A 21,484-nucleotide genomic window follows, 5' to 3' on the forward strand; every position below is an offset into this window, starting at 1 on the left:
GTTATTACTGTCAGGAGCCCTTATTCTTTGTAAAACTGGGTTTCAGCATTACTATTATTAATAGATAATCAGTGATTAACATACAAAATAATATAGAAGTGATTCAACAGTTTTACAGAACAAGAATAGAATTGAGCAATGTGCCTTGTGAATGTGGAAAATATGTTTGGCTTTAGTCCTTACTTTTAGTTGAAGAAACAGATTTGATAGACCTAAGGGGAGTTCGAAGGGCCACAGATCTTATTTCATTGCTGGGTTAGGCCTGCCCCATCTGAGCACCCTAGTGCGAATCCTGGTCACTCCTTTTCACAAGCAGGGAATTATTTGAATGTCTTAACAATAATTTAATAGTGAAGATATTTGTAGATTTTATTACGTTGCTTCTTAAACATCTTTCTAATTAAGTAAAAAATACAAGGCACTCTGTCTTGGGTTTGACAAATTACAGTAGGGAAGAAAGTTATGAAACTATACACAGGAGAGTTTAGCTTCTAAATTTTATATCTACGGCTTTAAGAATTATTCCGTGATCTTCAAGGATAGTAGCAGTCCTATAATCCTGAAGCTAGAGAGGATTGAACTTGAACTAAGTTGAACTAACTCTGATTGGGAAGGTAGGGGATGGGAGCTCCATAATGAAGCACAGAAGCTGTCTTCTTCCTCTCTCCTCCGCTGGAATGATCATTGGCATAGAAACCAAGTTGAAGAGGATTGGGGAAAAAAAAGTGGTACAGTGTTGTTGTTTTGCAGTTTTCTCTGTTGCAGTGATTATAGGGAGTCTTTCAAAAAAAAAATTTTCAACTGTTGTCACTGAGTCCTTTAAGAATCCGATAGAAAGTCTCTCAGACCTTGCCCTAGAAAAATTTTGCAAAAAGCAGAGTTTTGTTTCTGATAAGTGAGACCTCAGAGGTTAAGAGCCTGTTTCTTATCACGGTTAGATCATGGGAGGCAAAAAAAAAAAAAAAAAAAAAAAAATTATCTATTAGGGAAGCTAGAAAAAAGGGAAAGAGAAGTGTTCTTACTAGGCTAATATGTTTAACTGATGCTTATGGAATTGTGCTTCATTTCTTTTAAGTGAATCAATAGAGCAAAATAACTTTCTAAAATTGCAGGAGATTTGTCAGATCTTGAGGCAGAAATAATTCAACTCAACCTGCTATTTCTAGGCCCCTGTTCCCTGCCTGTTCCTTTTTTCCTCTGCATTCTGCTGTGAGCATCTCTATATTATGTTGGCTGAACTTGAGCCCTTTCATCCTTCTGTCAGGTTGTCGTAATTCTCATTCAGATCCATCTGCATTCTGACTCAGTTTGTGTCCATCAGTGAATCTTTTCAAATTTAGCAAACCTGCATTTTCCATATTTTAAATTCAGGCCTTCCCCATACATTCAAAAAATCCTTAATCCTAAATAATACAACTCTTTCCAATTTCTTTGTACTCTTTTTTTGTGTGTATTATTTAGAGCACCTTGCACATATTGCGGTCAATAACTTGAAAATGTCTGCAGCTCAGCTTATTTATTCTCTGGGTTTTGTCCGTTTTGGTTAGCAAAATAGAAACTTCCATTGTTATAATAGGTTAGGGTTATATTTTATCAGTTCAATTCTTTTATCATCATAGATTATAGAAAATGGTTTAGATTAAAAAGTCTAATGCTTATAGTAAATTGCATCTTTTGAAGGTTTAAAATGCATTTACTTTAAGATTATTTTCCGATACTTAGATTAAAATAGATTGCCAGTTGAAGTTATCATTGATTTTAAGGTAATGTAATGTTGGAAAAACATGAAACTGTATAGCAAAGAGAACAAATTAATAAATTAGCAGTGTTAGGTGAGATGCCTTGGGCTTCTCTGCAAGAGTATTAAGTTTAGTTGCCGCACAATACCTTTGTAAAGTACTGTTCTGGTTCAGGATAAAAAGCATGTGGGAAATAATATATAAACATACTGACATGAATAGAATAACTGACTTTTTGTCTTGTCAAGTGCACATATCTGTGTAGAGTGGTATTGTGATTTAATTAATAAGTGTATCGTGACCTGGTGCTTTTGTATTGGCAGAAAATAGTATCTGACTGTTCGGTGCATTACATTTACTTCAGTGTCTCTGTAAGAAGAGCTCAAAGACGCCTAGTGTCTGCGGATTGTCTTACTGTTGAATGGTGGCATTTGATCACTGGTAAATGACTCCCAAGAACTGTATTATTGAGAGATGTTCTACAGTTTTGTTTTCTCATTCTTTTAATAGTTTTACTTTCCTGAAACTTGGTAGAATATCACCTCAAGGAAAATTTTCCTTTTTCTTTCTTTCCTTTCTCCTCCTCCTCCTCCTAAGAGACAGAGGAAGAGCATGCGCATGCATGTGCAAGCTGGAAGGAAGGGGGGGGAGAGAATCTTAAGCAGGCTCCATGGTCAGCGTGGAGCCCAATTACGGGCTTAGTCTTGACCCTGAGATATGACTTGAGCCAAAATCAAGAGTCAGATGCTTAACCAACTGAGCCACCAGCGTGCCCCCAAAATCTCCCCTTTTCAAGTGGAATAAAAGATAAAGGGCTGTGAATATACATTTTCTGGGGAGGAGAGAATTACTGCCTTTAAAACTATAAAGGTAGTTTATAATTCATTGTAAAAATTCATTTTAATTCATTGTTTTGTTGCTATTACACATTCACTTTTTCCGGCTAGTATCTTATCCTATCCTTCCTTATTTTCCCTAGTTATCTTACCCTATCCTTCCTTAATCTGGTTATTACTAGTATCCCTGCAGCCTTGAGGTGGTAAGCCATGATGGAGGTGAGTGCCTTTGCAACCAGTTAGAACTGAATTCTCAGACTTGAGTGCTGTGATTAGAAATTGATCAGCTTGCTGTTACTTTCATAATTCTACTTAAAATAGATGTAGCTTAAATTAGGTGGTTCAGCAGAGGATTTAGCTACTTCTGAATAATAGGCACAAGAAGAGAAACATGTATCATTTTCATATTTCTCATGCCTCATCCTTTGGAAAAGTTATATGTACACATATATTTTGGATATTGTGCCAAAGGGGATAATTTAATTTTCCTTTTTTGATGTGTAAGCCAGAATACCTTAGAGGTGGGGAAGTGGAGAAGGAATAGAATATAAAATCTTCTGTTTAAAAAAAAAAAAGTATATGGGGGTGTCTCGGTGTCTCAGTTGGTTAAGTGTCTGCCTTTGTCTCAGGTCATGATCTCAGGGTCCTGGGGTAAGGTCCAGCGTCAAGCTCCCTGCTCAGCAGGGAGTCTGCTGCTCCCTATACCCCTCCCCTCTGCTTGTGTTGCGCACGCGGCTCTCTCTCTCTCTCGCTCTCGCTCTCGCTCTGTCTCAAATAAATAAAATCTTAAAGTATATGTATTTATTTGATAGATCATGAGTGAAAAAAAGTGTAAGTGGAATGTAAATCTACTCCCCACTTACCTCCGTTTCCCTGTCTGTGGTTCTCATTCTCAGAGGCAACCACTCATTGAGTTTTTTTGTGTTTTTCAGATTCAGTCACATATACAAAGAAACATAGGGCATAGATATTTTCCACCTTTTTAACAACTCAAATGGTAGCATATTACTCTCTTCTGTATCTTGGGTCTTTTTTCTTTTTTTTTATTTCAGTTCTATTTAGTTAACACATACAGTAAAATTGGTTTCAGGTGTAGAATTTAGTGATTCATCACTTACAACACCCAGTGCTCATCACAAGTGCCCTCCTTAATACTCATCACCCATTTAGCCCATCCCCCCCACCCACCTCCCTCCATCGATCCTGTTTGTTTTCTGTAGTTAAGAGTCTGTTATGACTTGCTTCTGTCTCTTTTTCCCCTTCCCATATGTTCATATGTTCTGTTTCCTGAATTCCTCATATGAGTTCAGTTATATGGTATTTGTCTTTCTCTAGCTTAACTTTGCTTAGCATAATACACTCCAGCTCTGTCCACATTGTTGCAAATGGCAAGATTTTATTTTTTTATGGCTGAGCGATATTCCATTGTGTGTATATATACACACACCACATCATCTTTATCCATTCATCAGTTAATGGACATTTTGGTTCTTTCCTTAATTTGGCTATTGTTGATAATGCTGCTCTGAACATCAGGATGCATGTGCTCCTTCAAATTAGTATTTTTTTATCCTTTGGTTAAATACCTATAGTGCAATTGCTGGGTCATAGGGTATTTCTATTTTTAACTTTCTGAGGAACTTCCATACTGTTTTCCAGAGTGGCTGCACCATCTGCATTCCCACCAGCAGTGCAAGAGAGGATTCCCCTCTGTCCACATCCTCACCAACTTCTGTTGTCCCGTGTTATTTTAGCCATTGTGACAGATGAGTGAGGTGATATCTCACTGTGGTTTTGGTTTGTATTTCCCAATGATGAGTGATGTTTAGTGTCTTTTCATGTGTCTGTTAGCCATCTGTATGTCTTCGGAAAAATGTCTGTTCATGTCTTTGCCCATTTCTTAACTGGATTACTTATTTTTGAGAGTGTTGAGTTTGATAAATTCTTGATAGATTTTGGATACTAACCCTTTATCAGACATGTCATTTGACAATACTTTTCCCATTATGTAGGTTTTCATTTAGTTTTCTTGATTGTTTCCTTTGTTGTGCAGAAGCTTTTTATGTTGATGAAGTCCCTTAGTTCATTTTTGCTTTTGTTTCCCTTGTCTCCAGAGATGAGTCTAGTGGTTTTTTTCTTGTAGCAGACTGCATTTCTTTTAATGGCTACATAATACTACATTAAATAGATTTGTTTTGTTACATAGCTTTTTCCCCCTTTGATCTTATCCTGTTCCTGTTAAATAGCATCTCTTTTCCCACATGTGCAAGTATATCTGTAGGATGAATTTTTATAAGAGGAATTTCTGGGTCAAAGAAAATGTGCATTTTAATACAGTTGTTTTCTGTAGAGGTATATCAGTTTACTGGCTTTCAAACACAAGATTGATCTTTAGTAAGACAGGTACAGAGTGACAAAATCAGCCTTGTCTTATATCCAGCACCTGCCAGGATGGTATCTCCAGTATGTAAGCCATTCCCTGAAAGTGGATGTTTAAAAGGCAATGGCCACTGAGGCACTTGGGTGGCTCAGTCGGTTGAGCATCTGACTCTTGGTTTTGGCTCAGGTCATGATCTCATGGGTCATGAGATTGAGCAGGTGTCCAGCTCCCCCACTCAGCAGGGAGGGTGCTCGAAGATTTCTTCCTCTGCCCCTCCTCTGACTTCAGTAATAACTGTGTTTTTTTCCCTTAGAATAGCTAAAAATGCACCCCCCCACTTCCATCCACTAAAAGTGATTTTTTTTTTTTTAAGATTTTATTTATTTGACAGAGACAGCAAGAGAGGGAACACAAGCAGGGGAATGGGAGTGGGAGAAGCAAGCTTCCTGCTGAGCAGGCAGCCCAGTGCGGGGCTCAGTCCCCGGACCCTGGGATCATGACCTGAGCCGAAGGCAGACACTTAAAGACTGAGCCACCCAGGCACCCCTAAAAGTGCTTTAATAGAGAACTGAACCATAAGAAATGGGAGGTTTGGCTCAGTTTTAGTTTAAACATGGGCATACTTTAGAGATACTGTGGGTTTGGTTTCAGACCACTACAATAAAGCAAATGTCACAGTAAAACAAGTTAAATGAATATTTTGGTTTTCCAGTGCATATAAATGTTGTTTCCACTATATTGTAGTCTATTGAATGTGCAGTAGTGTTATATCTAAAAAAAAAAAAAAAACAATGTACATAAATACCTTAATTTAAAAATATTTTAGGGGCACTGGGTGGTGCAGTTAAGTGTCTGACTCTTGGTTTCAGCTCAGGTGATGATCTCAGGGTTCTGAGATCAAGCCCCTCTCAGGCTCCACACTCAGCGTGGAGTCTACTTAAGATTCTCTCTCCTTCTCCCTCTGCCCCCCCCCCACAAATAAATCTTTTAAAAATACTTTACAGCTGAAAAATGGTAATCTTCTAGCTTTCCATGAGTTGTAATCTTCTTGCAGATGAAGCATCTTGCCTCAGTGCTGATAGCTGTAGACTGATCAGGGTGATGGTTGCTAGGGGTTGAAGTGGCTGTGGGCATTTTTTAAAATGAGACAACAATGAAGTTTGCTGCATTGATTGACTCTTCCTTTCATGAACAATATCTCTGAAGCATGTGATGCTGATTGACGGCCTTTTACCCACAGTAGAACTTCTAGCATAATTGGGAGTCTGTTCTCTCAAACCCTGCCCCTCCTTTATCAACTAAGTTTATGTGATATTCTAAATCTCTTGCTGTCAGTTCAGCAGTTCTCACAGCATCTTCACCAGGAGTAGATTCTGTTTCAAGAAACCACTTTATTTGCTCATCCATAAGAAGCAACTCCTCATCTGTTCAAGTTTTATCATGAGACTGTAGCAGTTAGTCACATCTTCAGGCTCCACTTCTAATTCGAGTTCTCTTAACTGTTTCCAGCACATCTGCAGTTACTTACTCCACTAAAGTCTTGAACCTCTCAAAATCATTCGTGAGGGTTGGAATGAACTTCTTCAAAACTCCTGTGCATGTTGATATTTTGACCTTTTCCCACGAATGCTGAGTGTTCTTAATGGTGTCTAGAATGGTGAATCTTTTCCAGAGGTTTTCAGTTGACTTTGCCGAGATCCATCAGAGGAATCACTGTCTATGGCAGATACAGCCTGATGATATGTATTTCCTAAAATAAGACTTGAGAGTCAGAATTACTCCTTGATTCATGGGCTGAGGAATGGTTATAGTGTTAGCAGGCATGAAAACCACATTAATTTCACTGTTCGTCCCTATGAGAGCTCTTGGGTGACTAGGTGCATTGTCAGTGTACACTAATATTTTGCAATGAATTGGTTTTTTCGAGCAGTAGGTATTTTAAGCAGTGAGGTTAAAATATTCAGTAAGCCATATTGTAAATAGATGTGCTGTCATCCAGGCTTTTTGTTGGCATTTGTAGAGCATAGGCAGAGTGGATTTAGCATAATTCTTAAGGGCCCTAGGATTTTGGGAATGGTAAATGAGTTCTGGCTTCAATTTAGAGTCATCAGCTGCATTAGCCCCTAACAAGGGAGTTAGTCTCTATCCTTCGAAGCTTTGAAGCTAGACACTGAGTTCTCCTCTCTAGCTGTGTAAGTCCTACATGGCATCTTCTCCCACTGTAACCATGTAAGGCTGTTTTGTCTGCATTGGAAATCTATTGTTTAGTGTAGCCACCTTCGTGAATTGCTTGAGCTGGATCTTTTGGGCAACTTACTATAGTTTCTACTTCAGCACTTTCTGCTTCACCTTGCACTTTTATGTTATGGTGACATCTTCTTTCCTTAAACCTCTTGAACCAGCCTCTCCTAGCTTCAGACTTGTCTTCTGCAGCTTCTTCACCTTTCAGCCTTCATAGTTGAAAAGAGTTAGGGCCTTACTCTGGATTTAGGCCTTGGCTTAAGGGAATATTGTGGTGGGTTCGAACTGTTCAGGCCACTAAAACTTTCTGTATTATCAACAGTAAGGCTCTGTCACTTTCTTTATTTGTGTGTTCACTGAAGTAGCACTTTTAATTACCTTTATGAAGCCTTCCTTTATATTTACAACTTGGCTAACTTGTGCAAGAGGCCCCTTTCAGCTTTTGACATGCCTTCACCAAGCTTAGTGATTTCTAGTGTTTGATTTAAAGTTCACTTTAACACTTTGAGGCCATTGTAGGGTTATTAATTAGGCTAATCTTCATAATGATGTGTTTCAGGGAGTAGGAAGGCCACAGGAGAGGCGGAGAGATGGGGGGTTGGCCATTGGTTGAGCACTCAGAACATACAGAACATTTATCAATTGAGTTCGCCATCTTATATGGGCATGGCCCATGGTGCCCCAAAACTAGTAAGTAGTAACATCTGAGAGTACTGATCACAGATCACCTAACAAAGGCAATAATGAAAAAGCCTGAAATACTGTGAAAATTACCAAAGCGTGACACACACGACTTGAGCAAATGCTGTTGTAAAAATGGCACTGATAGACTTGCTTGACATAGAATTTTCACAAACCTTCAATTTGTTATAAGCAAAAACAATATCTGAAGTGCAGTAAAGTGAAGCACAATAAAACGAGGTATGCCTGTAGTGCTAATTGATCTAACAGTAAATGTAGTGAGAGAGTGAGATGGAAAAAAATTGGTTTTGATTCAAGTCACCTGCTGTAATTTATGTAACTTTAGAGAGACTTTTGCCTCATATCATTATTAATATGGGTATTTTAAGGTACTACTGAAGTAGAGTTTCTCAGTTCAGTCTCAAACCGAAAATTCAGATTCTGATTCTGTGGGTCTGGAATGGGCCCTCAGGTTCCATATTAATAACAGGTTCCCACATGATGCTGGTGTTGCTGGTCACAGACCATTTTTTGAGTGCCCAGGTACTAAATGACCATCTCCATCTGTTGGATTTAGTTATTTAGCTGAGTTGAACACAGCCAACTAAATTAGAGGGCGGATTGACCACATCATTCTTTTTTCCTGCTCCATAGGTGGTTTCACTGCTTACTAGAATGTGCTGCATTTACAGACTCAGTGTGATGCCTGTTAACTAGTGTGTACCCTTCAGACTTCAGGGAACATGATACTTATGCTACCCCTCCCTCCCAGATTCCTTATCCAAGATGCTTTTATTCATGTGATTTCTCAAGTTTGGCCTGCCCTCTTTACCAGCGCAGCACTTATCATCCTTCAAGGCCCAGTTCCAAATCCTAGCTTTAGAACACCTTTTCCAAGGGTGTTAGCCTACTCCAATCAGTCTTTTCTCTAACATTTTGCTGTCTTTTATAATCAGTATTTTACTTTTATATCTGTTAGTTTCCTTCCCTAGTTAGATTGTAGACTTCTTAAGGATAAGGTCTTTCTTGGATATTTTGTATCCCCTACATGACTCTTGTTGGATATCTAAAAAGCAATTTGGACAGTGTCTCTGAATCTGTTATCTTTGCCACTAAAAACCTGTCTCTATTCCTTTGTTCTTTGTCTCAATTAGTGCCAGACCCCTAGTAGTCATCCTTAATTCTCTCTGTCCTAAAATCTGGTCTTTAACCAAGTACCACTGATATTATCTCCAGAGCATTTCTTGAATCTTTGTTCTTCTCTCCCCCAGTGTAAAAGTTTCAACCAACTTTCATGGACTCACCTGGGAGCCTGTGAAACTGATATCTCTGCATGCACTCTGATGCCCCTTCCAAGCTTTTCTCACCATTGTAGTATATAACTCAGGGCCCAGGTCTCTTAGTGTCTCCAGAATTGTCTTTCTGCCAGCTGCTCCCCCTGCTTGTGCTCTCTTTCTCTATCAAATAAATAAATAAATAAATTTTTTAAAAACCAAACCAAACAAAACCACTTGTTAACGAAGCAGAAAGACATGGATCGGATCACCCTATAAAATAATAGGGCTTAGCAGAGACAAAAATCAGTGTTAGTTGGTTATTATGAATTCATTTTTAATTTTTCATGTTTTACTTTAAAAATAAGCATACATGGGACACCTGGGTGGCTCAGTCATTTAAGCGTCTGCCTTCGGCTCAGGTCATGATCCCAGGGTGTTGGGATCGAGCCCCACGTTGGGCTCCCCGCTCAGCGGGCAGCCTGTTTCTCCCTTTGCCTGCCGCTCTCCCTGTTCATGCTCTCTCTCTTTGACAAATAAATAAATCTTAAAAAAATAAATAAAAAATAAAAATAAACACATACAGTGAAATACAATCTTGGCTTTAAGTAGGTTTGTATTATTATATAAAATTCAACTTTGTTTTATTCATTCATTCATTCATTCATTCATTCATTCATTCATTCAGTAGACTCCACACCCAGTGGGGAGCCTGGGAAGAGGCTTGAATTCAGGACCCTGAACTGAGATTGAGTCAGACACTTAACCGACTGAGCAACCCAGGCACCCCAATAGACTTTGTGTTATATGAATTTTAGATTTACAGAAAAATTGAGCAGAAAATACAGAGTTCCCATTTATTCCCCTCCTGCCCACAGTCTCCCCCTAATATTAAAGAGCATATTTTACATTAGGGGCCATTCTTTAGGTTGTGCAATTCTCTGACAGACAAATGGAGAATGTCTGTATCCATCATTACAGTATCATACTCACTGCTCTGAAAATCGCATGTTTCCCTTATTCATTCATTGGAGTGTGCCATATCTCTCCAACCACTGGCAACTAGTAATTTTTTTTTTTTAACCTGTCTCCATGTTTTGTGTTTTCCAGAATGCAGTGAAACTGGTATCATAAAATATGTAGCCTTTTCAGATTGGCTTCTTTTCACCTTTGAATATGCATCTAAGGTTCCTCTGGTTTCTTCTGGATTGACAACTCTTTTTTTTTTTTTTAAGTGCTGGATGAATATTCATTGTGTGGATGTACCACAGTTTGTTTATTCATTTACTTGTTGGAGGACATCTCTGTTGCTTCCAAGTCTTGGCCTTTATGAATAAAGCTCCTATAACCTTTATGTGCAGGTTTTGTTTGGATTTAGGTTTTCACCTCATTTGAGTAAATACCAAGGAACATGATTGCTGCATAATATGGTGAGAATATATTTAGTTTTGTAAGAAAGAGATACCATGCTAACACTAATCAAAAGAAAGAGTAGCTGTATTAATTTGAGATAAAGCAGACATTGGACCAAGGGAAATTATCAAGGATGAAGAGGATAATTACATAATAGAAGGGTTAATTCTCTGAGAAGACTTAATAATCCTTGATGTGCATCATCTAACAACAGATGATAAGAATGCATTACACCAACAACTAATGGGAATTCTGGTTGTTCCATATCCTTGCCAGGATTTGGTATTGTCAAGTGTGTAGTGGTATCTCATCGTTTTAATTTGCAGTTCCCAGATGACAGTATGATGTTGAACATCTCTCTCATATGCTTACTTGGCATCTGTATATCTAATTTGGTGGAGTCTCTTGAGATCTTTTGCCCATTTTTAAATTGGGTTGTTTTCTTAATATTGAGTTTTGGGAGTTTTTTGTGTATTTTGCGTGACAGTCTTTTATCAGAAACGTATTTTCCGAGTGTTTTCTCTGTAGCTTGTCTCCTCCTCCTCCTCTTCTTTTTTAACATTTTATTTATTTGAGAAAGAGAGCATGAGCAAGGGGGTGGGGCAAAGGGAGAAGTAGACTCCCCACTGAGTAGGGAGCCCAATGCGGGCTTGATCGCAGGACCCTGGGATCACGACCTGAGCCTAAGGCAGACACTTAAATGACTGAGCCACCCACCACCCTGTCGCTTGTCTTTTCATTCTTTTGCGTGTCTGTTGTATAAGTTACTAATTATAACAATGTCCAGCTTATCAGTTTTTTTCTTCATGGATTGTGCTTTGGGTGTTGTATCTAAAACATCTATCAAACCCATGGTCACTAAGATTTTCTCTTAGGTTATATTCTAGGAGTTTTATAGTTTTGTATTTTACATGTGGGCCCATGATCAATTTTGAGTTAATTTTGTGAAAGATATAAGGTCTGTCTAGATTTCTTCCTCCCTCTCTCCCTCCATCCCTCTTCTCCCTTTTCCTTCCTCCCTCCCTTCTTTTCGTTTTTTTTCTTTCTTTTTCTTTCTTCCTTTCTTCCTTTCTTCTTTTCTTCTTTTCTTTCTTTCTTTCTTCATATGGATGCCCATTTGTTGAAAAGACAGTTCGTTGAAGTGCCTTTGCTTCTTTGTCAAAAGATTACGGACTGTATTCGTGTGGATTTGTTTTGGACTCTCTTCTGTTGGTCTGTTCTTTTATCGGTACCCCGCTGTCTTGACTACTGTTGCTTTCTAGTGACTAATGAAGTTGGTTAGTGTCAATCCTCTGACTCCGTTTTCAGTTTTGTGTTGGCTGTTCTGAGACTTTTTGCCTTTCCATATAAGCTTTAGAAATGGTTCGTTGATAACCACAAAGTTACTTGCTGGTACTTTGTTGTTTTTTTTTTTAGAGATTTTATTTTATTTATGTGACAGAGAGACAGCCAGCGAGAAAGGGTACACAGCAGGGGAGTGGGAGAGGAAGAAACAGGCCCCCAGCGGAGGAGCCTGATGTGGGACTCGATCCCCGAACGCCGGGATCACGCCCTGAGCCGAAGGCAGGTGCTTAACGACTGCGCTACCCAGGCGCCCCAACTTGCTGGTACTTTGATTAGCGTTGTATTGAGTCTATAGATCAAGGTGGAAAGAACTGACATCTTGACAGTAGTTAAGTCTTCCAATATATGGAATATTTCTCCATTTGTTTAGATCTTTGAGCTCTTTCATCAGAGTTGTGTAATTTTCTTAATTTAGATCTTGTGCATTGATTTATGCCGAAGTATTTCAATTTTTGTGTGCTAACACAAGTTATATTTGGAAGGCTTCTTTTCTTTTGTCTATTCCTTTGGATTTTTTTTTTTTAAGGTTTTATTTATTTATTTGACAGAGAGAGACAGCCAGCGAGAGAGGGAACACGAGCAGGGGGAGTGGGAGAGGAAGAAGCAGGCTCCCAGGGGAGGAGCCTGATGCAGTGCTGGATCCCCGGATTTCAAGATCATGCCCTGAGCCGTAGGCAGAAACCCAATGACTGAGAAACCCAGGCGCCCCTCCTTTGGATTTTTCTACAGAATGATGTCATCTGTGTAAAGACAGTTCTCTTTCTTACCAGCCTGTGTACCTTCTGTTTCTTATTGCATTAGCTAGGACTTACAGTATGATGTTAAATAGGAATGATGAGAGGGGACCTCCTTGCCTTGTCCCTTATCTTATGGGAAGGCATCTAGTTTATCACAATTAAATATGATGTTAGCTCTAGGTGTTTTGTTCTTTATCAAGTTGAGGAAATTTCCCTGTATTCCTAGTATGCTGATAGTTTTTTTCATGAATGGTGTTGGGTTTTGTCAGATGCTTTTCCTGCATCTGTTAATATCATATGATTTTTCTTCTTCGATTGTGATGTGATGGATTACATTGATTTTTTTTTTTTTTAAACATTGAACCAGTCTTGTATACCTGGAATAAATCACATTTGGTCGTAATATATGATTATTTTTATACAGTGTTGGATGTACTTCCTAATACCTTGTTGAGGATTTTTATGTCTACATTCATGAGAGATACTGATCTGTAGTTTTCTTGTAATGTCATTGTTTTTGGTATTAGGCACATGCTGACCTCTTAGAGTAAAGAAGTATTCCCCGTTTTTGTTTTAGAGTGTGTCTTTAAAGGAATTCATCCATTTCACCTAGTTTTTTGAATTTGTGGGCATAGAGATGTTCTTAGTATTCCTCTTAATGACCATGGGATCAGTAATGATGTCCCTTTTTCATTTCTGATATTAGTAATTTGTGTCTTCTCTTTTTCTTTCTTAACCTTGATAGAGGTTTATCAATTTTATTGATGTTTTCAAAGAACCAGAGTTTTTTGCTCCATTGATTTTTCTCTGTTGGTTTTGGTTTTTCAGTTTCATTGATTTATACACTTAATTTTCTTTTTTTCCTGCAGTCTTTGAATTTAATTTGCTCTTTTCTAAGGTAAAGGTTTAGATTATTGATTTTTATAGACTTTTGTAATGTATGCATTCAGTGCTACAAATTTTCCTTGAGCACTTTTACTGCAACCCCAAAATTTCGCTAAGTTGTGTTTTCATTTTCATTTAGTTGAAAATATTTTAAAATTTCTCTTGACTTTTTCTTTGACCCATGCACTATTTAAAATTGTGTTGTTTAATCTCCCAAGGATTTTGGGGATTTCCAGCAATATTTCTGTTACTGATTTCTAGTTTAATTCCATTGTAGTCTAAGAGCATACTTTGTGTGATTTCTGTTCTTTTAAATTTATTATAATGTGTTTTAGGCCCAGAATGTGATCTGTTTTGGTGAATATTCCATGTGAACTCAAAAAGAATATGTATTTTGCTGCAATTGGATGAGTTATTTGATAGATGTCAATAATGTCCAGTTGATGGTGCTGTTGCTTTCAACTGTATCCTTACTGATTTTCTGCCTGTTGGATCCATCCATTACTGATAAGGGATCTTGATGTCTCCACCTGTCATAGTGGACTAATCCTTTTCTCCTTGTAGTTGTATCCGTTTTTAACTTGGGTATTTTGGTGTTATGCTTTTGGGCATATACACATTAAGGATTATTATGTGTTGGAGAATTAACTCTTGTAATTTTCTCTGGTAATTTTCCTTGTTCTGAAGTCTGCTTTGTTTGAAATAGAGCTACTGCAACTCCCTTTTGATTAGTGTTAGCATGGTATGTTTTTACCACTTTAACCCATCTGTGTCTGTATTTAAAGTGAGTTTCTTTTAGACAGCGTAGTTGGATCTTGTTTTTATGTTCACCCAGTCTCTTTTAATAGGTGTATTTCAGCCATTGGTGTTTAAAGTGATAATTGATACAGTTAGAGTAATACCATATCTGTTACTGTTTTCTTTTGATTGCCCTGTTGTTTTTGTCCTTTTTTTATTTTCCACTCTTTCGGCCTTCTGGTATTAATTGAGCATTTTATATTCTGGTTTTTCCCTCAATTAGCATATCTGTGATACTTTTAAAACTTTTTTTAGTGGTTGCATTCGAGTTTGTGATAATACATTTGCAATACTAACCAAGCTTGCTTTCAAATAATGCTGTTCTACTTTACATGTAGTACAAGTATCTTATAACAAGGTATTCCCAGGTTTTCCCTCCTGTCCTTCTAACCTTGCTGTCATTTATTTTATTAATCTGTAAGGTATAATCGCTGGATATATTGTGGCTCCTGTTTTGAGTAAACTATAATCTGTTAGATCCATTAAGAATAATAATAGGAAAAGATGTTATTTTACTTTTATTAATTTCTTGTCTAATATTCTTCCTTTCTTCATCTAGATCCAAGTTTCTGACCTATATAATTTTCCTTCTTTCTGACAATGTTTTAGTATTCCTTGCAAGATAGGTCCCCTCAGTTTATCTTGCCTGAGGATCTCCTTTATTTCTCAATTTTGAAGGTAATTTCACTGAATACAGAGTTCTAGGTATATGGATTTTTAACTTTTTTTTAAGGTTTTTTTTTTTTTTTTAGTAATCTCTACACCCAGTGTGGGACTTGAACTCACAACTCCAGGATCAAGAGAGGTATGCTCTTCAGACTGCGCCAACCAGGGACCGCTGAACTCTTAATTATTTCACTCTACTTCTCTTGTTTGCATGGTTTCTGAAGAGAAGTCTGATATAAATTTTTCCTACTGTTTTGTAGGTAGTTGTCCCATGCTTCTTAGATATTTTGTTCTTTCAAAAATTTTTTTGTTTTTGCATTTCAGTTTTGGAAGTTTCTACTGACATTTCTTCAAGCTCATTTGTTGGTTTGTTTTATTGTTGTTGTTGTGTCCAGTTAATAAGCCCATTGAAGGCATTTTTCCATTTTAGTGGTTTTGATTTATAACATTTCCTTTTGATTCTTAGTATTTCCAACTTTCTGCTTACATTATATACATTTGTTCATGCATTTTGTCTGCTTTTTCCATTAGATTCCTTAGCATATTTTTAAAAAGATTTGTGTATTTGAGAGAAAGATTGGGGGGGTCGAGTAGGAGTGGGGGGAGTAGCAGAGGGAGAGAACCTTCAAGCTGACTCCCCTGCTGAGCTTGGAGCTCGATATCACAACCCATGAGATCATGACCTGAACCAAAACCAAGAGTTGGTTGCTCAACCTACTGAGGCATCCAGGCACCCCAAGGTCACTTAGCATATGAATCGTAGTTTAAATTTCCAGTCTGATAATTCCCATATCCCTGCTATACCTGAGTATGGTTCCGATGCTTGCTCTGACTCTTCAAACTGTGTTTTTAATATGCCCTGTAATTTTTTTTTGAAAGCGGGACATGATGGTACTAATACTAAGCAAAAGGAGCTGAGATAAATATGCCTTTAAGAGTGAGGTTTTGTTTATCCACCTAGAGGAGATTTGACTGTGTTAACTCTAGGCAATCACTGTGGTGTCAGAGGCTAAGATTTCCTGTGTCTTTGGTTTTGTCTCCCGTGGTGTTTCAGGTTTCCTTGGTTACTTTCTTAAAATCTTGAAAAATGAAGTTTTTTTCAGTTTCTTTTATGCAGGAGCTCTACTGATGCAACAGTAAGGAATTAAAGGAATAGGAGTTGCTAATCATAGACTTACAATTACTTTTTAATCTTTCAACCTCTTAGTGTGTCTGTTCCCTGGGGCTATTTTAAACACTATATTTTTTAGTTCTCTAATGTCCTTAAGGGATGCCTGAGTGGCTTGTTCGGTTAAGCATCTGACTTTGGCTCAGGTCATGCTCTCGGGGCCCTGGGATCAAGCGTGCCCACCCCGCTCTGCGCTTAGTGGGGATTCGCTTGTCCCTTTGGTACCCCTTCTTCCCAACCCCCCCCCCAGCTCATGCTCACTTGCGCTCGCTCTCTCTCAAAGAAATAATAAAAATCTTTAAAAAAATTATTTCTCCTTTGAGATTTTGTTCTTCATGAGCAAATTGTGTTCATTAGCATTTTACAATAATTGCTTTAAAAATCTGTGCTAAATCGAGGGGCGCTTGGGTGGCTCATTCAGTTGAGAGTCTGTCTTTGGCTCAGGTGGTGATCCCAGGGTCCTGGGATCCAGCCCAGCATCAGGCTCTCTGCTCAGAGGAGAGCCGCTTCTTTCTCCCTCTGCTGCTCCCCCTGCTTATGTGCTTGCTCTCTCAGTCTGTCAAATGAATAAATGAAATCTTTTAAATTAAAATAAAATTTGCGCTAAATCGAAAGTATTTCATCTTACAGTTCTCTGTTTGATTGCCTTTTGAGCATTGTTTTGTTCTCCCATTTCTTTAGGTCTGCTAAATTTGGATTGTATTCTGGACACTATAAATGGTACCTTGCAGAGCCTCTGTTGTGCGTTATATTCCTACAGAGAATGTTGATTTTTTTAAAATAGATTTGTTTTAGCATATAGTTAATTGGTTCAACTGCAAACTGTACTCATCTTTCACAGAAGAGCAGTTAAAATACTGCATTTTTATCCTTGGCTTCTATGGCCATAGCCTGTCTTGTACTTACATAGTTCTGGTGATCAGCCTGAAATTTGAGTAGTTTGTTTGTTTGTTTGTTTTAATTTTAATTTTTGTTGTTGTTGTTGGAGAGAGAGCATGGAGGGGGAAGGAGCAGAGGGAGAGGCAGACTCCCTGCTGAGCACGCAGCGCAGCTGGGGCCTTGATCCTAGGACCCTGACAGCATGACCTGAGCTGAAGGTAGCTGCTTAAAACCAACTGAGCCACGCAGGTGCCACTCGAGTACAGTTTATATATCAATTTGTGATTTCCTCCTTTGGCTTTCTCATTTTTAGCTTTTGCCCCTTTTTCTAGGTGATGTGGTTGTCTTGAACTCTCTCCTGATTCTTCAAGCACCAAGACTGTAGTCTTCTGTTTTAGCCAAACTTCTCTCCTCTGGCAACCACTGGGGCCTATGCTCAGGCCAAATACCATGAGTAAAAACTCACTTAGGGTCTTCCTGTCTTTGAAGTATTGATGCTCTTTCCAGTTTTTATTTACTTCTGGTCACTTTACAGTGCCTTCAGGTAGTAGTGTCGTAATATTTTGCCCAAGGTTTATAGTCACCATTAGTGGGAAAACTAGTCTAAGAGGAACTAATCAGCTGATACTGGATAGTGGAAATTCTCCATGTTAGCAGTGAAAGTTGGAATTACGATAGCCTTAAAACAGAAGAACTAGTATTTATATAGTACTTCTTTGTCATAAAAGCACTTTAAGGTAGATTATCCGATCTATCATGATTGTTAATGATATAGTAGGCAAAAGACTAATGTGAATGTGCTGCTACATTTAGTGCTAAGAATCTGGGCAGGAAGTGAATTTGGACTCTAAGTTGAGTATGATATGTATAGCGCAATATGGTAACCAAAGCAAAAAGTCGGGGAGGAAGGGATGGAATGAAAAGCAGAATTTTGTGCCTTTGAGATGAGACTGTCACCAGGTAAACGGGCACCAAGAATAAATATATAAAATATTGTCTTGCCTACATGTTTCTTTAAATCTTAGTGTAAGCTTCCCTTGGATCCTTAGATCCTTGGAAAAGGATTGCCTGTTCTCTCTACCTTTTCTAAATTAGGTCACACAGTGTGCTACCATCCCCCCAACTCTCATTCTTTCTCATGGAGTCATTGTTTTACTGTATTACTTTTATTTTATAAAACTTGAGAAAAAATTTTCATAACATCACAGTTTGTAATTTTTTAAAACTTAGTTTCTGTTTATTTACTACAGTGTAAGCTTCGTGAAGAGAACAGCCGTGTTTCTGTATGCCCAGCTCTTAGCCCAGTGCCTCATATGTGTTAGATGTCCATATTTGTTGAGGAATAAATGAAAACACACATACACATACACACACGAGTACCAAAGAGTGCAAGTAAGAGTTATAAAAACCTATTACAGTCAGTCTTGAACTGTTCAATACAATTGAGGTTTTTATTAACCTAGATTTTGAGGGATGTGATAGGCGTGAGTTGAACATTAATGTGGGAATATTCCAAACTGGGAGGAGGAGTGGAGTGGCAGGAAGATTTGGAAAGATTAGTAAAATAATATTGGTAAGAGTTGGGGGTGCCTGGGTGGCTCAGTCATTGAGTGTCTGCCTTTGGCTCAGGGTGTGATCCCAAAATCCTGGGATCAAGTCCCGCATTGGGCTCCTCGGCTGGGAGCCTGCTTCTTCCTCTCCCACTCCCCCTGCTTATAATCCCTCTCTCGCTGGCTGTCTCTCTCTGTCAAATAAATAAATAAAATCTTTAAAAAAGCATAATAATATTGGTAAGAGTTGATAACTACTTTGTATATTAGCAGTGAAAAATTTTTTTTTTACAAATATAGAGAAAGCTACAAGAAACGAGGTTAAATGTTTTTAAGGACTTAAGTGTAGGCAGATAGATAGTATGAAGTCCCAGAAAGTATACAGAACAGGAATAATACGATGAGAGCAGTTTGAAAAGGATGATTCAGGCAGGTCTTGAGTAGTAAGACATCTCAGCATGGAGATGAGTGATGAAAAGCCTTCAGTGCTTTTCATTCCTTCTGTGTTTTAGTATTCTAATAGCCCAAGAAGATAAGGGAGGAAGTTAAAAGGAAGTATTTTTAAGCTGTTATAATCAGATTCTTTGCAATAAAACTTTCTTCTTATTCCACAGCTCTTGGATAAGCACAAGAATACAGAAAGCATGGTCGAGCTTCTGGACTTGTATCAGATGGAGGATGAAGCCTATAGCAGCCTTGCAGAAGCCACAACTGAACTATATCAGTATTTACTACAGCCATTCCGAGACATGAGAGAACTTGCCATGCTACGGAGACAGCAGATCAAGGTTTTTTTTGTGTTTTGTTTTTTTTGTTTTAACCTACATAGTTCCCTTTCTGTTTCATAGTTCTCAGCCTGGCTGGCCATAAAGGAGCTTTTTAAAAATGCAGATACCTGGTCCTTTCTCCCCACAGATTCTATTTTGGTCAATTCAGATTACATAGAGCCTAAGCACCTCGTTTGAGAGTATCTCAAAGGTGATTCTGTTGAGTAGCCAGGGATGAGAAGCCTAGAAAGTAAAGTTGTAGATGCATTGAAATCCCCATCTTCCGCCTTGTTCTGTGCTTTTCTTCTCTATTCCTTCTGTTTAATGTTTTGTGGCCTTAGACTTCTTTACCAGAGGTTTTGGGAACATTTCTTCTGGGAAGGCCTTATTTTGAAAGTTATAAGAGGGGTGCCTAGGTGGCTCAGTCAGTTAAGCGTCTGCCTTTGCTCAGGTCATGATCCTAAAGTCCTCGGACTGAGCCCCACATGGGGCTCCCTGCTCAGCGGAAAGCCTGCTTTTCCCTCTCCCCCTGCCTGCCGCTCTCCCTGCTGTGCGTGCTCTCTCTCTCTCTCTCTCTTTCTCTCTATCAATAAATAAATAAAATTTTAAGTAAAAAAAAAAAAAGTTATAAGGATTTAATGTCAGAGCTTAAAAAAATTTTTTTTTAAGTTTTATTTATTTTAGCTTGGGGAAGGGGCAGAGGGACAGGGAGAGAGACTCTTAATTAAGCACGTTCCATGCTGTGAGGGTGTAGCCCAACGCAGGGGTCCATCCTAGGACCCTGAGATTGTGAGCCGAAACCAAGACTTGGCAGCTTAACCTACTGTGCCACCCAGATACCCATTAAAGCTTTAAAATCTATGATATTTAATTTTCATGGGTAAAGTATGTGTTTTTTGAGGCAAATGTTCTGATGTTTTTCTTTTCATTGTGTTCTTTTAGTTACTCTTTTTCTGTGTCTTGGTGGGAAATGACAGAGATACAACCTTAGGTCTGTAAAATTTTATCCTGAACCTTTGGCAAGATACCAAGGGATGAAGCTAAAGCTGTATTAATAGAGAAATTTACAGTTATTAGAGAAGAAGAAAGTTCTAAAATCAGTCATCCAAGCTTTCACTTTAAGAAGCTAGACTTTTCTAGCAGGTTAAAACCAAAAAATTAAGAGTGGGGTCAGTGAAAAAAGAAAGAATAGATTTAAGAAGAGATCAGTGAAACCAAAACCTGGTTGTTTGGTTGGGGGTCGGGGCGGGGGGGGACTCAGTGTATTTTATAAACCTAGCTGAATTGATTTTTTTTTTTAAAGAAGCACCAACATATCTGTTAGGACTGAAAGTACTAATATAACTGCAGATTCTATAAATGTTAATAAAAATATGAATAAATTGGTACCAATAAATTGTACAATTTAGATGAAATGGATACATTTTTTAGAAAAAGTACAAATTATCAAAGTAGATTCAAGGAGAAACAGAAGAACATAGGGAGCCTTATATTAACAAAGTTGAGTTCATAATTTAAAAGCTTCCTACAAAGAAATCTACAGGTCCAGAACACATCACTGTGTTTACAAAACATGTAAAGGATTTACGAAACATGTAAAGAAGAAATAATGCCAGTTCTACACAAACTCAGAAAACAAAGGAGAGAATAATTCCCAACTCATTTTTTAGGCCAGCATTATTCTGATACCAAAATCAAACGACATTACAGAAAAAAAAGAACTAGATGATCCTCATGAATGTAGATGCAGTAATCCTTAACATGATCTTAAATAGGATCTAGGAGAGGTGCTTGGGTGACTCAGTCGTTGAGCGTCTGCCTTCAGCTCAAGTCATGATCCCAGGATCCTGGGATCGAGCCCCGCATTGAGCTCCCTGCCTGGCGTGGAGTCTGCTTCTCCTTCTCCCTCTGCCCCCCTCCCCCCATGCTCACTCTTCCTCTATCTTAAATAAATAAATAAAATCTTAAAAAAAATAGGATCTAGTAATCTATAAAAATTATGATACAATATATATATGATTAGGGCTACTCTCAAATGCAAGGTGGTTTTAACATTCAGAAATGAAATCAGTGTAATTTACCATATTAGACTAAAGGGAAAAAATCAGTATATTTCTATGGGTGCA

General features: G+C 38.2%; 1 protein-coding gene across 1 annotated transcript in view; it reads left to right on the top strand.

Moving 5' to 3' along the window:
• Positions 1 to 21,484, top strand: part of JMY (junction mediating and regulatory protein, p53 cofactor) — a 92,441-nt gene that overhangs the window by 15,030 nt on the left and 55,927 nt on the right. Inside the window, 1 exon segment of the mRNA XM_034656416.1 lies at positions 19,206 to 19,379. Within this exon segment, the coding sequence (XP_034512307.1) occupies positions 19,206 to 19,379 (174 nt within the window).

The sequence above is a fragment of the Ailuropoda melanoleuca genome, chromosome 3, assembly GCF_002007445.2.
Source record: "Ailuropoda melanoleuca isolate Jingjing chromosome 3, ASM200744v2, whole genome shotgun sequence".
Classification (NCBI taxonomy): Eukaryota; Metazoa; Chordata; class Mammalia; order Carnivora; family Ursidae; genus Ailuropoda; species Ailuropoda melanoleuca.